General features: G+C 37.8%; 1 protein-coding gene across 3 annotated transcripts in view; it reads left to right on the top strand.

Moving 5' to 3' along the window:
• Positions 1 to 17,611, top strand: part of CABIN1 (calcineurin binding protein 1) — a 90,460-nt gene that overhangs the window by 34,201 nt on the left and 38,648 nt on the right. For all 3 annotated transcript variants that reach the window (XM_062009992.1, XM_062009991.1, XM_062009990.1), the window contains 2 exons: positions 921 to 1,258; positions 6,313 to 6,426. In XM_062009992.1, the coding sequence (XP_061865976.1) occupies positions 921 to 1,258; positions 6,313 to 6,426 (452 nt within the window). The remainder of the gene's footprint in view (positions 1 to 920; positions 1,259 to 6,312; positions 6,427 to 17,611) is intronic.

Below are 17,611 nucleotides of genomic sequence, written 5' to 3'. Positions count from 1 at the left end.
TCTGTAGAGTAAAGGTGGAAGGTTGGATGGACGGATAGATGGATAGTGCAAGGAAACTTTGGAAAACTTCTGTCTGGAAAACATATTTTACTCAAAGTTCAGCCTTATCAGAGAATATAAGAGCAGCTTTGTAGTTGAGGATGAAGTTGACTCTAGTATATCTCTAGCCTGCTAGGACATAAGATCTGCTCTAAGGTGCTCTTTATTCTAGCAAAGACACACTAAACTAAACAAAACAACTAGATTTAAAAAAAATAATCTGCATGTAGCATGTATGTTTTCAGTAATAGTGACTAGCTACCAGGAAACATGGAAGCTCCCACTGCCATGGATGTCTTCTGAAGTAAGATTCCGTGTCCTTCAAGAACAGATGAATCAATTGAACTAGGAGTTACCAAGTTAATAGCAAAAAATATTTGCATGAAACTGTCCTATGGTATCCTGCTGCTAATCATTCTTTCCAAGCCTATAGTATATTCTGGAATTGTATTCTTCTAGATAGATTGTTCAGAATAATACATTTCACATGACAGGATGGCTTTACTTTTTTGTGCCTTTTTCCTTTCTTTGCAGTGGGATGTTACTGAATTTACACTTTATATTGTCCTGTTCCCCCTCCCAGTATATAAAATCCCACATCATGTAAGGTGTGCTGAATTCTTACTGTTGCTCAGGGGAAAACCCAAATAAAGACAATGGAGAGATTAATATATGGCTCTGTTTGTTAATGAGCTGAAGATTACTTATTAATTAAACAGCAGCAATAGTATTTTTTTTTTTCAGGAACCACTGAAATAATTCTGTCTGTGCTTTAATGAAGAGAAGGATTACCATTTGTTGTATTTCATTTTTGGCATTTTCTACATTTCATTTGCCACTTTGTAATTTTCATTGTCATTTGTCATCTCTTAATGTTCCAGTTGTAGGAAAATCAGAAGAGCTACTGGAGAACTCAGAATCTTACCATACTGATGAAACTACTGGCCAAAAAATTCTGGTGGATCCTCCGTCTGCTTCTGGCAATCCCATCAAAGCTGCAATCCACTCACCCTCTCAGTGGGACTGCAAAAAGAAAGCTGAACCTTGTGGAGATGCATCTGAATTTCCTCATGGTCTTCCAGCAGACCTTGAGGAGCAGAGGAAGTTCCTGACAGAGCAGTGCATCGCCTCCTTCTGTTTGTGTCTCAGCCGCTTTCCACAGCACTACAAGAGTCTCTACAGATTGGCATATCTCTACACATACAGCAGAACACACAAGGTGAGCAGGCCAGTGATACAGTAGCTGCCTACCTGTGTTTATTGCCCAAGTAAACTACATTGTCATTTGTACTAATTCAGAAGTTTCAAAGTGCAGCAGGTAATTTTGTTTAATGCAGCCTGGACTGGATCTATGCTGTGGAAGCTCTTCATCTTTTTTGTTTTCAGTGGAGAGTTACCTTTAGATATGTCACATAAATTAAGATGTTCTCATTAAAATGTCAGCAATTATTTATTTTTCTGAATTAGTGTACTGAAAAGTGACTTAGTAGCAGAAATTAATCAGCTGTAATCAGTCATAGGACACACTTTCTGGGTATCTCGGGTCTTTGTGAACAGAAAGTTTTCCTACTGTGAGAACATAGAGGTCATCTTGAGCAAGACAAAATTATCTGATATTTGGAAACTGCCAAGTGAAAGTCTGTCAGAGATCCTTCTGCTCAGAAGATGGTGATTTTGGATTAAACAGGAATAACGATATCTTGATGACCATAATAGTATCAGTTCCTGTTTGAAGTGAGGGGAAAATAATTTGCTTCTTCCAGCATGACCCTTGCATATTCTTCATGATAAAATTAAATTCTCCTTTTCTCTTTGTTTTGCTTTTAAAATTATAGCAGCATAGAATCATTGCAGTTGGAAATGATCTTTAAGATCAAGTCCACCCACTCACCTCACCCTGCCAAGCCCACCACTAACCCATCAGCCCTCAGCACCTCATCTCCATGGCTTAGCAATATCCCCAGAGATGGGGACTCCCCCACCTCCCTGGGCAGCCTGGGAAAGTATTTAACAGCCCTCTCAGTGAAAAAGTTCTTCCTAGTAGCCATAAACCTCACAATTCTTTATTTTATTCCTCCATACTAGTGTTACTGTAATCCTTTGTCTTTCTGAAGTAAAATGTGTATGACTAGTAGGTTGAAATTATCAGTTATTTCGCTAACTGTGATCACCAAGCCTTGAACTCACAGATTTTATATTTGGAACTCTTATTTTATGTCATATGCTGCACCACATGGCTTCCTGAATTCTCTTCACCACCAGAACTAAAGCCTATGTGAATAACAGGGAAGGGAAGGTAATGGAAACAAATCATACCCGTTGCCTCCTGGTAGAAAACATATCAGCAGTGCTGCTGTGAATTGAGCAGTAGCTTGTCTTGCCAATCTACTGAAAGGTGATGAATATGCCATTTGGCTGTACAGTGATTATCCAGAAAAAATATTATCATTATTTTAAAGATAGCTTGTTTTGAAAACATTCTTATGCTGTTTGTATGTGACAGTTGTTATTTTTTCCAGGGAGCTAATCATTAATAGGAGCCGTAGATTTCTGCAATCTGTCATTACTGTTGCTGATAAATGATTTTCTATAAACATTCAACAAAAAAGGCTATTTTCAATTTATTGGTTCAAATAGCATATCCTTGCCTGAGGAACTACTTGCAAAATGTTTTCCTTTTTTTTTGTGATGAAGCCTTCTCTTTTGCTTTTCTATCTCTCTCCCTATATAAATATTAATATTTCTGATGAAATACATCTTCTTGTCTAAATCTGTCTCCTCTTGGAACTCGGGAAAATTGAATCCTGGCTGTTTAAGCCTAGTAGTTACCAGATTGACTTCAACTAGCATGCTTGGATTTGACTATGCTTTATTATTACCTTTCTGCATAATAACTACTTAACACTAAAAAAATATTTCTTCCTACTGATATAGGTATATTACATTATAGCATGAGGTGGTATGTTTCTGTCTTTGACTCATTCGGGTTCTTTTTTAGAGCAATGTCAAATGTCTATGTTTTAATGGTACATTAACATGTCTTTGGTGGGAATTACACTCCTGAACAAATGTAAAACACAGAATGCATCTCTGCATTTCAGCTGCAACTGGAGTAAAAAGTATGCTTAGATATACTGATGATAAGCCTGATTTAAAAAATAAGACAAATTGCATCAGACTGAGTTGCTGTGGGAGCAGAGAGGATCACTGGTACATTTTAGAAAGCTGAAATTATTTTTTAAATGCATATAACCATCTTGGAAAATTCAGCATTTATGTACCAGTGCCAGGAATTTGTATGAAGAATTTAGACTGATGGCCAAAATTCATGGTTGGCTGGGAAAGGAGAATATTGGCAGTTCTCCATAGCACATAGAAAAACAATTTTTCCATATGCAATCTGTTTTCTCCCATTTTACAGTATTACTGGTTTTGTTTTTGTGAGCTTAATAAAAATAGTTGTTGAGTGCTTTTTTTAACATCCTTTTCAAAATCTTTAAACATTTTTTGTTTGGCTACAGGTTCTCGTGGGGTTTTTTCCCTGCAAAATCCTGCTTACTATTTGGAGGCTACTTCTTTGTTCTGTTCTGTCATCAAAGCAAATTTGTACTTAAGAGTTTTTTGTTGGAATAAATGTGCAGGAAAGTAACGATGCATTTTCAGAAGTTACTTCCTTGCAAGTTTTAGTTTCCCATCCACCTTGTCTCTGTCTTGAAGTCTTCATCCTTTGTGATTTTTTACCTTCAAAATAAATATTGGCACATTTTGGAAGGAGAAGATAGGACTTGGCAAGACACCATTTGTCAGTATAACTAAAAACTTTAGTCAAAATATTTGCCGTCCTTAGGGATCAGTATGTAGAACTGGTCTGATGCTCTGCAACCAGCAGATTGTCAGGAAATAACATATTGTAGTTACATGTCCTGTTATCTCAAAATGCTCTGTAAAACCCAGAAGCATCTTTTCACAGACATTTGTATAACTTATGTTTCTTAAATTTGTATTTTCTATTATGTCCATTATGAACAGAGCCCCTAATGGGGAAATGAATGTCAGGTATAACATAGGTAGCATAGTAATCAAACCAGGCACTGTACATGCCTGTAAAAATGACATCATTCAAAGCCCACCTGGATGAGTTCCTGTGTGATCTACTCTAGGTGATCCTGCTCTGGCAGGGGCGCTGGACTACATGATCTTTTGAGGTTCCTTCCAACCTTTAAGATTCTGTGATTATATGTATGTAGGTTTAATAAATACTTGGAGACAGGCACAATCTCTAAGTATAATAGATGTATGCATTTAAAGTAGCAACAGATGGGTAATAAGAGTTCATTCAAAGCACTACCTTTCAAGGTCAATAGTATTTTTATTTTGCTTTTATTTAATGTAGTAGTAGTGGTTTAACAAAATCAGAGGGAAGGATTAAAGCATAGTGTGATGTTTTGTACACTTCTCAACAGCACTTCATGGAGTTTCCAAGTTAAGTAAAGGTGGCTTCTAACACCATTGATTTAAGGACTATCCATCTCAGATGACTCAGATTTCCACTTGGTCGACTGTTAAGAGATTTTGCTTTTCCACTTGAGTGATGCTGGTAACCTTCTTTGCAAGTTATTGTACCCTGTCAATCATCTTGTCTTTGAGTCTTGGGGTGATGAAGATGTGGGAGGCAACAGCTGAACTGGAAAGAGTACTTCGTAATTGCCCTGAGTCAGACAGCTAAATCCAGCATTTCAGACTGGCAAGCAGTGTGCCAAGAAGAATAAATCCTTTTTGCTGTGTCCTGGATCCCTTCCTTCCCTCACTCCTAATAATTTCATCAGCCAAAAACTAAGGAGAGCAGTCTCTGTGATATCTAATGAGTTGCGACCTACTCAGGCATATTTACTGGGAATAACTGATGATGCTGATTTAAGTAGCACAGTGTAAAATCTATAACTATGTCCTTTATCCCTATTAGTTCTGATTGTACAAAGTTACTATGTAATTGCCCCATTTGTCTAAATGATCCTCTTTCCTCCTAGGAAACTCCTAGGTTACTGTCATCATCTCGCTCAATAAAAACCTATGAATTACGTGTACCAAATACATGCTTCTGGATAGTCAGTAGAATATGCACAGCAGTTCACCAGAGCATGATGCTGCTCTTAATGATCTCTTAATATTTTCATTGTAAAACTTAGATTCAAGAATTCATCCACAGGTTAACAGGATTATAGAAATACTTGTTACAAGAGAAGCACTGTAGGAAAAAGTTAGTATGCACTTAAGTTTACATACTTTGCTTTCTTCAGTTGACAGTGATAATAACTTACTGATTCCCTCAACTAGCCATAACGTATCTTGTGATATTTATATGGAAGCATATATTTGCTCTATACCAAAAAAAAAAAAAGCTATGCAAATCCACTCAGCTGTCATACACTAGAATCATCAAGGTTTGTATAAGAACCTATATTAGCTCTCTGAATGGAGGATTTTTGACAACTGTAAATATCTAGTTAGTATTTCCAGTGTTCGGTATTTGCTAAAGGGGATGCTCCAGTTCTGGTAAGACATGGGAGATTTCTGCATGATTACTGTCATTAGGACAAACCCACCGATCGTTGAGCAGGGCTTTTACAGTTTCACCATAGCCTTGTAAGGAAAATAATCTGAAAGAGAGGAAAAGAACACAAATCAAAATTCAGCATTCTTATTTGTCTCTATGAGCCAAGTATCTTCCTCTTTCCTTTATCTGCTCTGTAAAGCCAGTCTAATGTGACTTGAATGCTACTTTCTAATACTGAATTAAAAAAATGAAGTAAAGCAAAACTTCTGTCACTGAACCCTTACAATTAATAATTGTCCCATCTGTTAGTAATGTTTTGCCTGGAGCCAACAGCTGTCCCTAGTGCTCAGCTACACAAGAGATGTTCATGCATTGAACTCTTAGAGAGATCATAGCCTCCTACCAACACTTTGTTAACTCACTGAATGCTATTAACCAAATTTGATGACAGATGTGGAATTTTCCAGAGAGGTTAAGTGAAATTACAGAGAGAGCAATGGCTGGGTAAAAGGCCTGAATACACCAGGCTGCTAAAAGAAGGCTTCAGTGTAAGCCTAAAGGTTGTTTTTTCTATTAGGCCCTGGGTGCTGGTAGGTATGTCTTGCAGGTAGCAAGCCTGTGCAGGTTATTAAATAAAAGCAAGTGAATGCTCTGTACTTCTACCTGTGGTGACACTTCCATCTCCTGCCTGCAACTCACCTGCCCTGTTTCATCCACAGAACCTGCAGTGGGCCCGGGATGTGCTGCTGGGCAGTGGAATCCCCTGGCAGCAGCTGAAGCACATGCCTGCACAGGGCCTCTTCTGCGAGAGGAACAAGACTAACTTCTTCAATGTAAGTTTATCCAGCTGATAAACACACCTATCCTTTCTCAGCTGTCATTTTAACACCTGTTTCTCACTTGAAAGTTTTGCAAAGGGGCAGTAATGTGAGATTCAGCAAAGGCACAGCAAACAAGCCATGAGCAGCTAAAGGAAAGGCAGAATTGTATTCCACAGATATTTACTGAGTTTTTCCTCTTTTGAAGGGAACCACATTAGAATGGTTGTTTCTGATGAGCATAAAAACAAGGAGAGAAAAGCACTAACATTTCTTAGTTATGTGTCATTTACCATACATCTGTATCTGATATCTTCTGGTCCACAGAGGTGTCTGTACCTCTCAGTGACATGGCACACAGAATACCTGAGGCTTACATGAGTGAGCATTTATCTATCAGATTTCCTGCTGTGTTTGCCACTTAACACATTGCTGTTGTCTTCAATATCTTTGGCTTTTCTATGGGATCTTGTAGGTTTTTGTGCCTTCTACTTCTTTGTGCTAGGATTCTGTAACTGTTTTGTGGCTTGCAATGTGGCAAGAACCTGAAGATGTTTGTTTACCTGGACTAGGTATCTGTTATGTGGTTGCCTGTGATTGCAGTGACAGAATTCTATGTCACTGCTTTCCCATCCAATGCTTCCATTTTAATATTTTAATTGTGAAGTTTATTTCCATTTTGTATCTGTTAACATGTATCTTAATTTTTGCTGTATGTTGTGTTAATTAGCACCTTTGTGCAAATTTCTTTTAAGTGTAAGGTAAGTGCTCTTTGAATATACTCCCTTAGATGCGTTGAAGGAATGCTGATGGTGGTTCAAAATTGTATCATGGATGGGTTTGCAAAAAAAGCTTCTATGTTATTCCATCTTTCTGGATAGAAGTTTTGACTAACAAATACTGTCAGCCTAATAGGATATAGACCAAACTACATTATTTCCCTGCAATATCTGCCTGCTTTCCTTACAAGAATCCCACAGCATGGTTAACTCTTCAAGCTGGTGAATACTTTGGCTTGGGCCCAGATAATGCAAGTATTCTTGTAGAAATTAATGAAATTATTCATCATGGTTTAAGTTAAGTGTGAACTTTATATGATCAAGGATGACTTGTTCATCATCACAGGGTTGAGTGTCAGGAGTGTCCTGTGTTTTCATGCAGGAGGAAGATGAGCAGGGTTTATAAGGGAGTGTTTTTACTTGAAAATGCAAATTACCAGATAAGAGAGATCAACATTTGTCCTAAATTATGTTTAGTTTTTGAAAGCTAATGCTACATACTTTAAATTAAAGATAGATTCCATTGTGTCTCTAGTTGGATGTTTCCACCATGATTTCAAAAAACAATCATTCCTTCTTCTTCATACTGGTCTTTTTATACTCTGAAGGATGCCAAGTGCTAGAATAGATACTAGACAGTGGTATAATAATCTTATTTTATAAATCAACAATATAATTACCATAATTTAGTACTATTAGTTTAATAAGAAATTAAATACCATTTGAAATAAAAAATAACCTTCAAGAAAAGGTATATGCTAGCCCAGTGCAAGGTATTTGCAATACTGTTTAAAAGAGAGATATGTGAAAGCTGTTCTCACCTTGAACTTGAGTCTGCCAATAGACAAAGGTGATGTTGTTCTGGAGTCCTCCATGTAGACTGCTGCCTCCAGGCTTTAGAAATTTCCAACTGGGAACTCCAGTGTGTCTCGGCTATCATGATGATTTAACTAGCACATGGAGTGCCTCAGAAAGCAAAACAACTTGTTGAAGCCTTTGTGAGTCAGTGTAAGCATCTTGACTTATTCCTGCACACGTATAGGAAGGTATCTATTAACAGGTACAGTGTACATTATGAGTTTAGCATGAGAAAGTATTCTGGTGGTCTTATTTTCTACCCAGCTGTATTTTCAAAATGCTCTTCAAGTAACACTCAGTGTGGAACATGTGGCAGTAATCCAGTACAGATGACACAGTGAGAAAATCCAGATCCAAGAGAGAAAGGGCTACAAGTGCCCATGAAAAAAAATCTGTTAGTGTCATGTGACATTCCACAATTGGACAAAGCTTAAATCTGTGAACAACTTGGGAAAAAAAAAATCTCTCAACACTGCATTGACCTTGTTTGTGTTACACCTCAACTAGTTATTTCTTCTGCAAAGCTCCTAGCCAGGCGGTGGGTTTGCAAATGTACTGCATGATCTGGGTCAGTGCTCAGAATACAGACTTGTGTGTCATCCCTTGCATCCAGATGGTGTTACAGCCCACTGTCCCAGCTAGTGTCTTCACATACAGAAATGGGTGATAAAACAGAAATTAGAGCTCTACAAAACTAAATACTTGCATCTAATCTTAGAAATTAAATAGATAACCTTATGATTTTTTAAGCTTATTAATGGCCTCCAGAGTTATTTCCACTAGAAACACTTGGCCTAAGTTATTTGCTTCTATTAAATGCATTTGGCTTTATTTTTGAGAACTCTTTGGCCTTCATGATAGACATTCGTTTAACTATTTTGTAAGTGGCTTCCCTTATGTACTTAACTATTGAAATACCTTATTCTTCTGGAGCAAGTAGCACTAGTGTTTTTAATCTGTTGCACTGAAGATTCAGGTCTGTTAAATTATAGCTGACTCAAATTGACAAGTACAAACAACAGTGTGGAGAGAGAGAAAGCTAGCAGCCCAGAGACAAGTAGGGATTATGCCAGCCTGATCCTTACAGGCATTTCATAAATCATGCCTACTCCTAGTATACTTATTTATTAAATATTTATGACAGCACTGTATGAAAAGAAATAAACCTGAGAAAAACTGTCTCCTGTTAAAATCTACTGCAGAACTGCTGGTCTCAATCTGCACGTCATGGTCTGTTGTCTAATTTGTTAGCTGTCATTCAGCTGTGACTGAAATCTCCTTGAATTCATTTTTAACTGTCTTCAGAATGAGCAAAAAAAGCATGGTCACTTAGCCCTGATTTATTCTCATTTGATATGCTAGAATAATGTCAGGCTGCACATGTTCTCTTTTTCAGTTTTAAGAAAAAAATGCTTACTGCATTATTGTACCTAGTTGTTTCACAGAGAAGAATGGCCCTGAGTTTCTAGGACTAGAGGTTTTTGCAGGTTCACAGCCTTGCTAGTGATGGTGGTCATTGTATGAATGATTATTGTAGTTAGACTTACAGAGCTGTTAGCTGTGTTCCTGTGTAAATGAATACCAAGTCTTCTTTGTTTGCCCAGTTGCATACTTCTCTATAACCTGCATGTGTCAGTACACATTGGCTTTTCCCCTCTTCTATCTTTAAATATATAGAGAGGCCTTTTGTTTTTGCCTTTGGAAAAAAAAAAAAGAGCTCAGGGTGGTTTCTATAGTTACTAAATAACTAAATTAGAAATTAATCCCAAAACATTCGTTCATATAGTAAGGCATTTTTTAAAATATATTCAGATTTCATGCCACTAATAATAAAACAAAGTTAAACTTTGTGCACAGATGATGGATATTCATCAGTCTGTGGGTGGGTGGTGACTATGGAAGAAGCATTTTGATGGTTGAGCTCTGTGTACCAGTAACTTCTCCATATGGTTTAATATGCAGTATTTGTGTTTTCCTGGCACATCATCTGTGGTAATAATAATGTGTTGTAATAAAGATCTCGATGTCCATCTTTGGTAACTGCTCCCCACATACAAAAGCTGTGCATGCACACAATATACCAGACATTTGTGTGCATGAAGCCTTGCTGCAAAATGTTAAGGATAACTGATCTATTAATTCCAAAAGAAACACAGTCTGTTTATTCTCTGTTGTATCCCTGAAGCTCTTCATTCTGTGGAGTGAGTAAGCAGGGTCAAATTAAGGTAGCAGCATCCACTGGGAACCAGAAGTTGAAAGGCAGCAGTGATTTCCCTTTGATTTACTATTGTTCGTACCAGGTGTGACTGGGCACTGGCAGACCTCCACTGTGCTATCTGAAAGCTTCAACTGAGCAGTTGAAGAATAAAGCCTAAGTTTGGTGCTGTAAATTTCTAGAGGTAGTTCTTATAATAGCATGGTGATAACCAGTCAGAGCTTTCTCTGTTACTCCCCCCAGGTTCTTTCCTTCATCATCTTTCAGGTTGAGAGTTATGCCTCTTTGTCTTACCAGAGGAAAATTGATTCTGTAAAGGAAGAAAAGGTGCAAGGACTGACTCTGTTTTGTGATTCTATACAACCAGAACCATACAAGTGAATCTGAGATGTAGGAAAGAAGGCTTTTATGAAGTCACTAGTACAGGAGACTGACTATTGAGGGGGGAAAAAAAAGGCAACATGCCTCAACTTTCCCAGGAGATGGGAAGTTATATCAAGGCAGTTTCATTATATGCTTCAGTTGTTTTTATGCCTTCCCTTAGACATACATTGCTTTCTCCGAGCTCCTGAAATGTAATCTCAGCATTAATGACTCCCATGACTTGAAATAAAACATTCATTACAAAAGTTAAATGTCTCTCTTAGAGATAACTGGCTATGCATCATCTAAGGGAAGACGGAAATCTATTAGGGTGGTCTGAATGTATTCTAGACATTTATTCTGCCCAGTCTGAGGTTGCTACTAATGTTGCCATGAACACCCAAATACCAGCCAGGGCCAAGGGCAGCTCTTCAAGGCTGGAAACTGGAGGCAACAGCAGACTAAAAACAATTTCCTAGAACTTTTACTGATCTCTCCTCCTTCCTGTCCTCGACTGGTGATAGATCTGGGTTACTCTCCTCCTGCTCCTAGTTGGTGTGTGTCTTTTGATTTGACAAGTGTACTTCCAGCTCCTAGACATCTGTTAGGTGGAACAGGAGTCTTCTGAGAAAAATAGTGCCATTTGAATCACATTTGGAGAAGTGGGGAAGAACTTGTAGAAAGTTATCTCTCCATGCATCTATGTGGATTGAGATTGTGTCTCAGCATAATGACAGTTTAGTCACGTATGGGGATTCTATGAGAATTAATTTTAGCTTGACCATGATTGGTTGCCACTTTTAAAGAAAATGTTGGTCTTTTTAGTGGTTCTAACACTTCATGTGAAAATGAGTATGAGAAATTGCCAACTCAAGTTTAAAAAAAACAAAGCTTATTGAAAAAGTCACAAGTGACATCCCAGAAATCACAAGGGCTCAGTTATTCAATTTTGCTCTTTTTGGTTCTGAGTGGTTTGGATGCCATTTTTATGCAACAATAAGGGAACAGAAACCACAAAGGAAACATTTAGAAAAAATACTTTTTTATTATTCCAGCAAGTAAATAACACTTTAAACAAGTTATTAGACTTAGTACTATTTCATAGGTGGTATACAAAAAGTGTCTAGAAAAGGTGACCACCACCATTAACTCTGACCTTCTGTGTGGTTTCATAAAACAAAATAATAACAATACTGTAATGACAACACGTTTGTAGTCTAAGTATGCTTTTTTCTTTTGTTATGCTTATGGTAGGCAGATGGGGTATCTCATTAGGACATGGTTAAATCCATACCTATTTTAAAAGACAGAATTATCTTTAATCTTCCTCAGGAGGTGGCTATATTGTAGCCATGAGATACCTGTGTTTTCCCTGTGCAGAAAATAGGCCCTAAAAGAGTGAGCTTTCTGCTTTGTAAAAGTGCCATTCAGTAAATGCAGATTCTTACTGTCAGCTCTCTACTGACTGTGGAGTATTCACATGTTATGTAAAAGACATCTCCGTTATGTTTTCTTCTGCTGCTAGGAAGAGCAAGCTACTTTATGAAATGACTTGAGAATTTACAAGTGAGGACTGTCAGCAGTGCTCTGGTGTGCTGTTAAGGAGGCACTGTGCTGCAGGGCCTTGCTGTACTGCATTGGAGATATGTTTGAGCTAACATGATGCCTGCCTGGCCTGCTTCCTCAGTAATTTTAACAAGTGTTTCATCTCTTTTCTTATATTCCTGAATAATGTCATTATAAGGCCATTGTTCTTCATCTGAGTGAGGAAACCGTTTCTGGTGTGAAGAGATACTTGTGTGGAAAGCTGCTGAGGAGTAAATATACATCCCTCCAGGAGTTCCTTCTGAGCCAAATGATTGTATAATCTTGTGCCTTAATTTGTAAATAGTCAGCCGTATAAATGGCAGTTATTTTATGGTTATAAGCTAAAGGTTAGAAGATCGAAGAGTCAAACTAAATCTCAGTGTCTTCCCATCCTCTGTTCCTTGTTTTTCTTCCTTTTTGGTCTTTGTTAATTATCTCAATTTCCCCTCCCTACATCTTCTGTGGAGCAACACTATATCACAGGCATGCTGCTCCAGGTACCCATCACTGAATATCCATTGAGCCACGGCATAGGGGAACTCTTACTGAAAAAAATCAGTCACCTGTCTGCAGATCCAGGAAGGCACATTTGCGGTGATTAAAAATAATCCAGATACACGGGGTTATTTTTGCATCAAGTGTAGGAATTTTTTTTAAATAAAAGCTTAAATGTTGGATAAGTTGATAGATTAAAATGCACAATGAGGAGATAGCCTGGCTCTTCCCTCAAACCATGACTGAAGGTCAATTTCATAAAAATGAATGTAAGGAAGAGAATATATTTTCTCTCCATTAAATTCACTGTTCTTAGTGTCAGTGTTTGAAACAGGCAGACATTTTCTATGTGGAAAAAGGTAGCTTTTCTAGAACCCACATATTTGAGTCAAGTAAGCGTATTAATTTCCATTGTTTTTCTTGTCTAACATGGCAATTATCTTTTACTGGGGTAAGGGGAAGTGGCAAACTGTGATACTAGTTGCCCCTACAATAACAGTTAAAATTTCATTATTTTTTTTCTGACTTTACCCTTGATAGTTGTTCTTTTGCCAGTACCAACCTATTTCCCTTCTTTACCTCTTTTTTTCACCCGTAAAGTTAATGTAATTCTACCCATACATCTTCTGCCTAGACTTTGTAAAGTTTAATTGGAAGAATGCTTTCGGTAGACAGAAGAGAGTTTGTTCTCTCATTTGTCACTTGCTTCCATGTGTGCTCACTCTCTTCTGCAATCTTAATGCCAACTCTGAAAACAAAAGTAAGCAAGGGGTTAACTGTGCAAGTGAAACTTTCATAATGATTGGATTACAACCAGAAACCCAGGAAGCAGTGAAGTCTTGAAGTTGCCTATAAAAAGCTAGATAACTTTTTCAACCCCTACCCAACATGTTATTTTCAGTTCTTCACTCCGTCCTCTTGGAAAAACAAAACTCATCAGTGAAAAATGTCCGTCATTCACAGAGTTTTCTGTCTCAATATATACACGCTGTTCTTTCTGGCTAACACTGCAGGCTTCCAAGACCCAGCTAGTAAAGATGCCAATAAATCTAAATCCCTGGAGATACAGACATGGGTTCTGAACTGTCGTTCATGCCAGTGGATGGGTTTTAAGCAGCTATTTTTTTTTCCATTCTGTTTCCCCAGGAAAATGGATAAATTTAATCTTTAAAAATTACATTTGGTGACACGTAAAGGTGACGTTTTCATGCCTAGAATGAAGTCTAGGAGCCCATCAGTCTCCGGGGTTTTGGTTTTGGTGGGGTTTTTTCTATCTTAACCTTGCAACAGTAACTTCCCAAAACAATAGTATAGAAAGAAACAAGACATTTTTCATCATTCCATGTCTGGTCTTCAGTCTGTGAATCACAGTGGATCCATAAAACGTGTTCTGCAGGCAGTGAATCCTTGTCTAGCAGAGTTTAAACATAAGCAACAGTAAAAAGACTTTTTGAGTTTTACTCTGTGTGCATATATGTGTGTTTATGTGTATTTTAAAACAATAAACTAATTTTAAGGCAATAAAACTAATCCTAATAGGAAAAATTCTTTAACTGTAGCTAACTGGCCAGAGGACTTATCCTACTTAGTTTTGAATGAATTCTAAAACTAAGACTTAGGTGAGAAGATAGTAGCAGAATGAGATACTAATGCACTTTCTTCAAGTGTATTGTTAGTTTGTTCAAGTGTCTCATAGAAGTATGAAAGCTAGAAAGAATGAAGAATACTGCTGCATCCAGTCGCAGCTATTTGCAATCACAAAGAAAAGCATGATGAGCTTCAAGATGCAGCCGCTGTACTTCACTGATGAGGGACTGCACAGTGAGCGTGCTGGAACTAGAGGAAGTCTAATGGTTGTCTCTAGGAAATGTACTTGGGTTCTCAGCATTGCTAGGGTGCAGTACAGAATTTCAAGTGAAGCTGTTTACAAAACCCAGCTTTGACTGTATTGGAGATCATCAGAATGTGGATGAGAAATTTTGGAAAGTCAGTTCCAGTGCTGAAATTCAGAAATATCTACTACCATGTCATAAAAGTTACAATTTCAGGTTGTGCCACCTGGCACCCAGGCACTTAGGAGGCAAGACTCGAATTAGGGAAGAAAAGAGGAGATAGACAGGACTTAACTGCCTCACGTGTTTCATGCCCGAAGAGTTCTCAGCCTGCGATTTAGACAGTCAGTTGATATGACCCTGCTGACAAAGTCTGGGAGAAAAGGGCAGATTTTAAGCAGAGGGATGGGTTTCTTCTTTGTAAATTTAGTAGTCAATGAGTATTACTCTCTTCCTCAAATCTTTGCTAGAAATCAGACAGCGTATTGTGGGCACAGCGTTGCTGTGACAATGCAGGCAGGTAAACTGCTCACGTGTAGGCCTATTTTCTGGGTTATTTTGTCACTATCTTTTCAATATGTCACTTTTCCATCAAAATCTGACAGGTCTCTGCTTGCTTTTTGTGAATAATTGAGCCAGAATAAGATTCCCTGACTCTATATGTTCTCAAATTGATATAGTAAAGCAAAGCGTCTTCCTGAAAACTTCCTTCTGAGAGCTGTCTCCAGCAGCAGACTGGAGCTGACAAAATGAAAAGCCCACCAGGAGATGAGTCTGAATCTGAAGTCTTTTAAGTATGTGGGCAGCAAGGTGAAGACAGCAAGATGGTATACCACAGACTTCTGTTCTAATTCTCCTCTTGGTTTCTCTTACTCCCGGTGCTACCTTTTGACATATTCCTCTCCTATTTTTTCAATTTGCATTTGTTCTTTCTTCTTCTATTTGTTGTTTTAAGAACAGCAGTTTAAATGTTGTGTGTTGATAAATAATTAGGTATTATTTTACGTTTGTCTCTAGACAAAGAGCATCTGATTCATATGGAATGCTCAAAATAATAGGTTTATTCATAGAAATTCCTCTTCTTATGCAGAGTAAGTTTGTTATGTATAAATTATACCAAATTGGCTGAAGTATTCTTTTACAATCAAAGCTGTGGTTTTCAAGCAAAATAGTAATTGCCAGAAAGGATTAAATTCCTTGTTGAATATTGGAAAGAGGCAGGTTTTGAAAAGGTACAAGTCCTCTGAAGGTTCAGATTTGACACGTGCTCATTCAAGTTTCTCTTTAAAATTCAAAAGGGAATAAAATTCCCTTTTGCCTTTTAATAAACAAGAACTGTGTATAAACAGGACATCATCTTTGGATAACAAAATTGATGAATACTTGAAACATGGAATGTATCCTTCTCCCTTCCCTCCTTTTCACTCTCCTAACCTCTTGTCTTTCTCTTACGACCGACCACTGTGTAGGTTTAACTGTAGTGGAGGTGTGTTGTTTTGTTGGTAGCAGCCAATTCTGCTGCTCAGCATTAGTGGTCTCCTTACAGTAGTTCCAGCACTGATGGAAAAAAGACATTTGCCTCAAAAATACTTCTGTAAGACCACAGAAGTTGCTACTCTGGTTTAGACTGTGTTTTCTAGGCAAATACTCCAATCTGGTAGCTGTTGGTATCCGACTGTTTGCAAGAACATGAAAAATATCTGAGTTAAAGGAAGCAAATACTGCTGCTGAAGGGAGAATACTTTCTAATTCCTGTAGGACTTTTATTATAGTGGAAACTTGAGATTACAGTTCTCTCTACAGAGAAAAAAAAAAGCCATCTATAAGTGAAAACAATGCCCTACTTCTTTAAACAAAAGATGAAATCTATTCTTCCTAAGTGGAAATAGAGTTCATGCCAGGATTTACAATGCCTATCCTCTGAACTGAAGAAAATAGTCTGAAAGTGGAACACAGTTTCAAATCTGTTAACTGTAACAAACTCATATGCTGTGTTGGCAAGGAAAGCTAATATCCTTATCTTGACAGTGTGGAGAGGTCTGAAATCTTCCTGAACATTCGTTGTTCACCCCTAAACATTTCATCAAGAAATCCCAGTGTGCAAATGTTAAAAATGCTTAAAAGTGCAAAATCACTTTGATTTGGCTCCTGATATTGCAGCACCAGAGAGTATGTGCTAGAGCTCACATCCCATAGGGGATTCTGGCTGATATGTTCCTCAAACTTTCTTTAGTTGTTATTGATTTAAAATACACAGAAGACTTAAAAAAAAAAGGGGGGGGGGAGAGGTGGATTTGACAAAATGAAACCATTAAAGAAGGAAACATAAACTTGCCCCTTTTTAATGGTCTGGAATAGTGCTTTGCCCTCTTCCTTCCCCATCATAAATAACTGAAAGTTAAGTAAGTATAGGACATAGTCTTTGAGGATTAACAGTTGCACCTAGCATAGTTGTTCTTTCTCAGAGATGGTTTGCTGAACTGAATATATTCGTTGTGAGTATTTATTTTTAAAAGGACAAATGTTAGGTCATCTTGTTGACTCTGGGCATATTTCAAGTTCTCTGTAATTGCTCTGTCAGTCCTTTTCCCACCCTTCTTTGCCAATGCATAAAGTCTCATTGGTTAGTTCCTCTATCACCTAAATTAAGCCTAAAAAGCAGTGTATGTTAGCTGTTTCTACAGCCCTGATTTGGACAGTGTCTCCAACTATATAAACCAGAAAATACTGTATTGGTTTTTACCTCTGATCAGCCAGAAGACTTGAGTAGAGTGTGCCAAGTACTATGCTGTGTAAAAAAAATTAATAAAAAGGCCATTGATATTACACAGTCTGAGCTTTGAGCAAGCAGCAGTGGGAGCAGGACTGCCTGAGCCAGAGGTCACACCAAGTGTGAACACCAAGTAAATACCATCCATTTTTTGCCACAACCATACTGAATTTAGGGTGTCTCAGTAATGTATCTCCCACGTCCAGAATGCTGAAGTCCTGTGATACCTTGCTGGTTCCCATAGGTGCAGGGGATGCCACTTCACCAAGTATGTTTTTACCTTCAGTGACTAAAATGGAAT

Source organism: Colius striatus, chromosome 17 (genome assembly GCF_028858725.1).
Source record: "Colius striatus isolate bColStr4 chromosome 17, bColStr4.1.hap1, whole genome shotgun sequence".
Taxonomy (NCBI): domain Eukaryota; kingdom Metazoa; phylum Chordata; class Aves; order Coliiformes; family Coliidae; genus Colius; species Colius striatus.
This window is presented reverse-complemented; position numbering and strand designations above follow the sequence as displayed.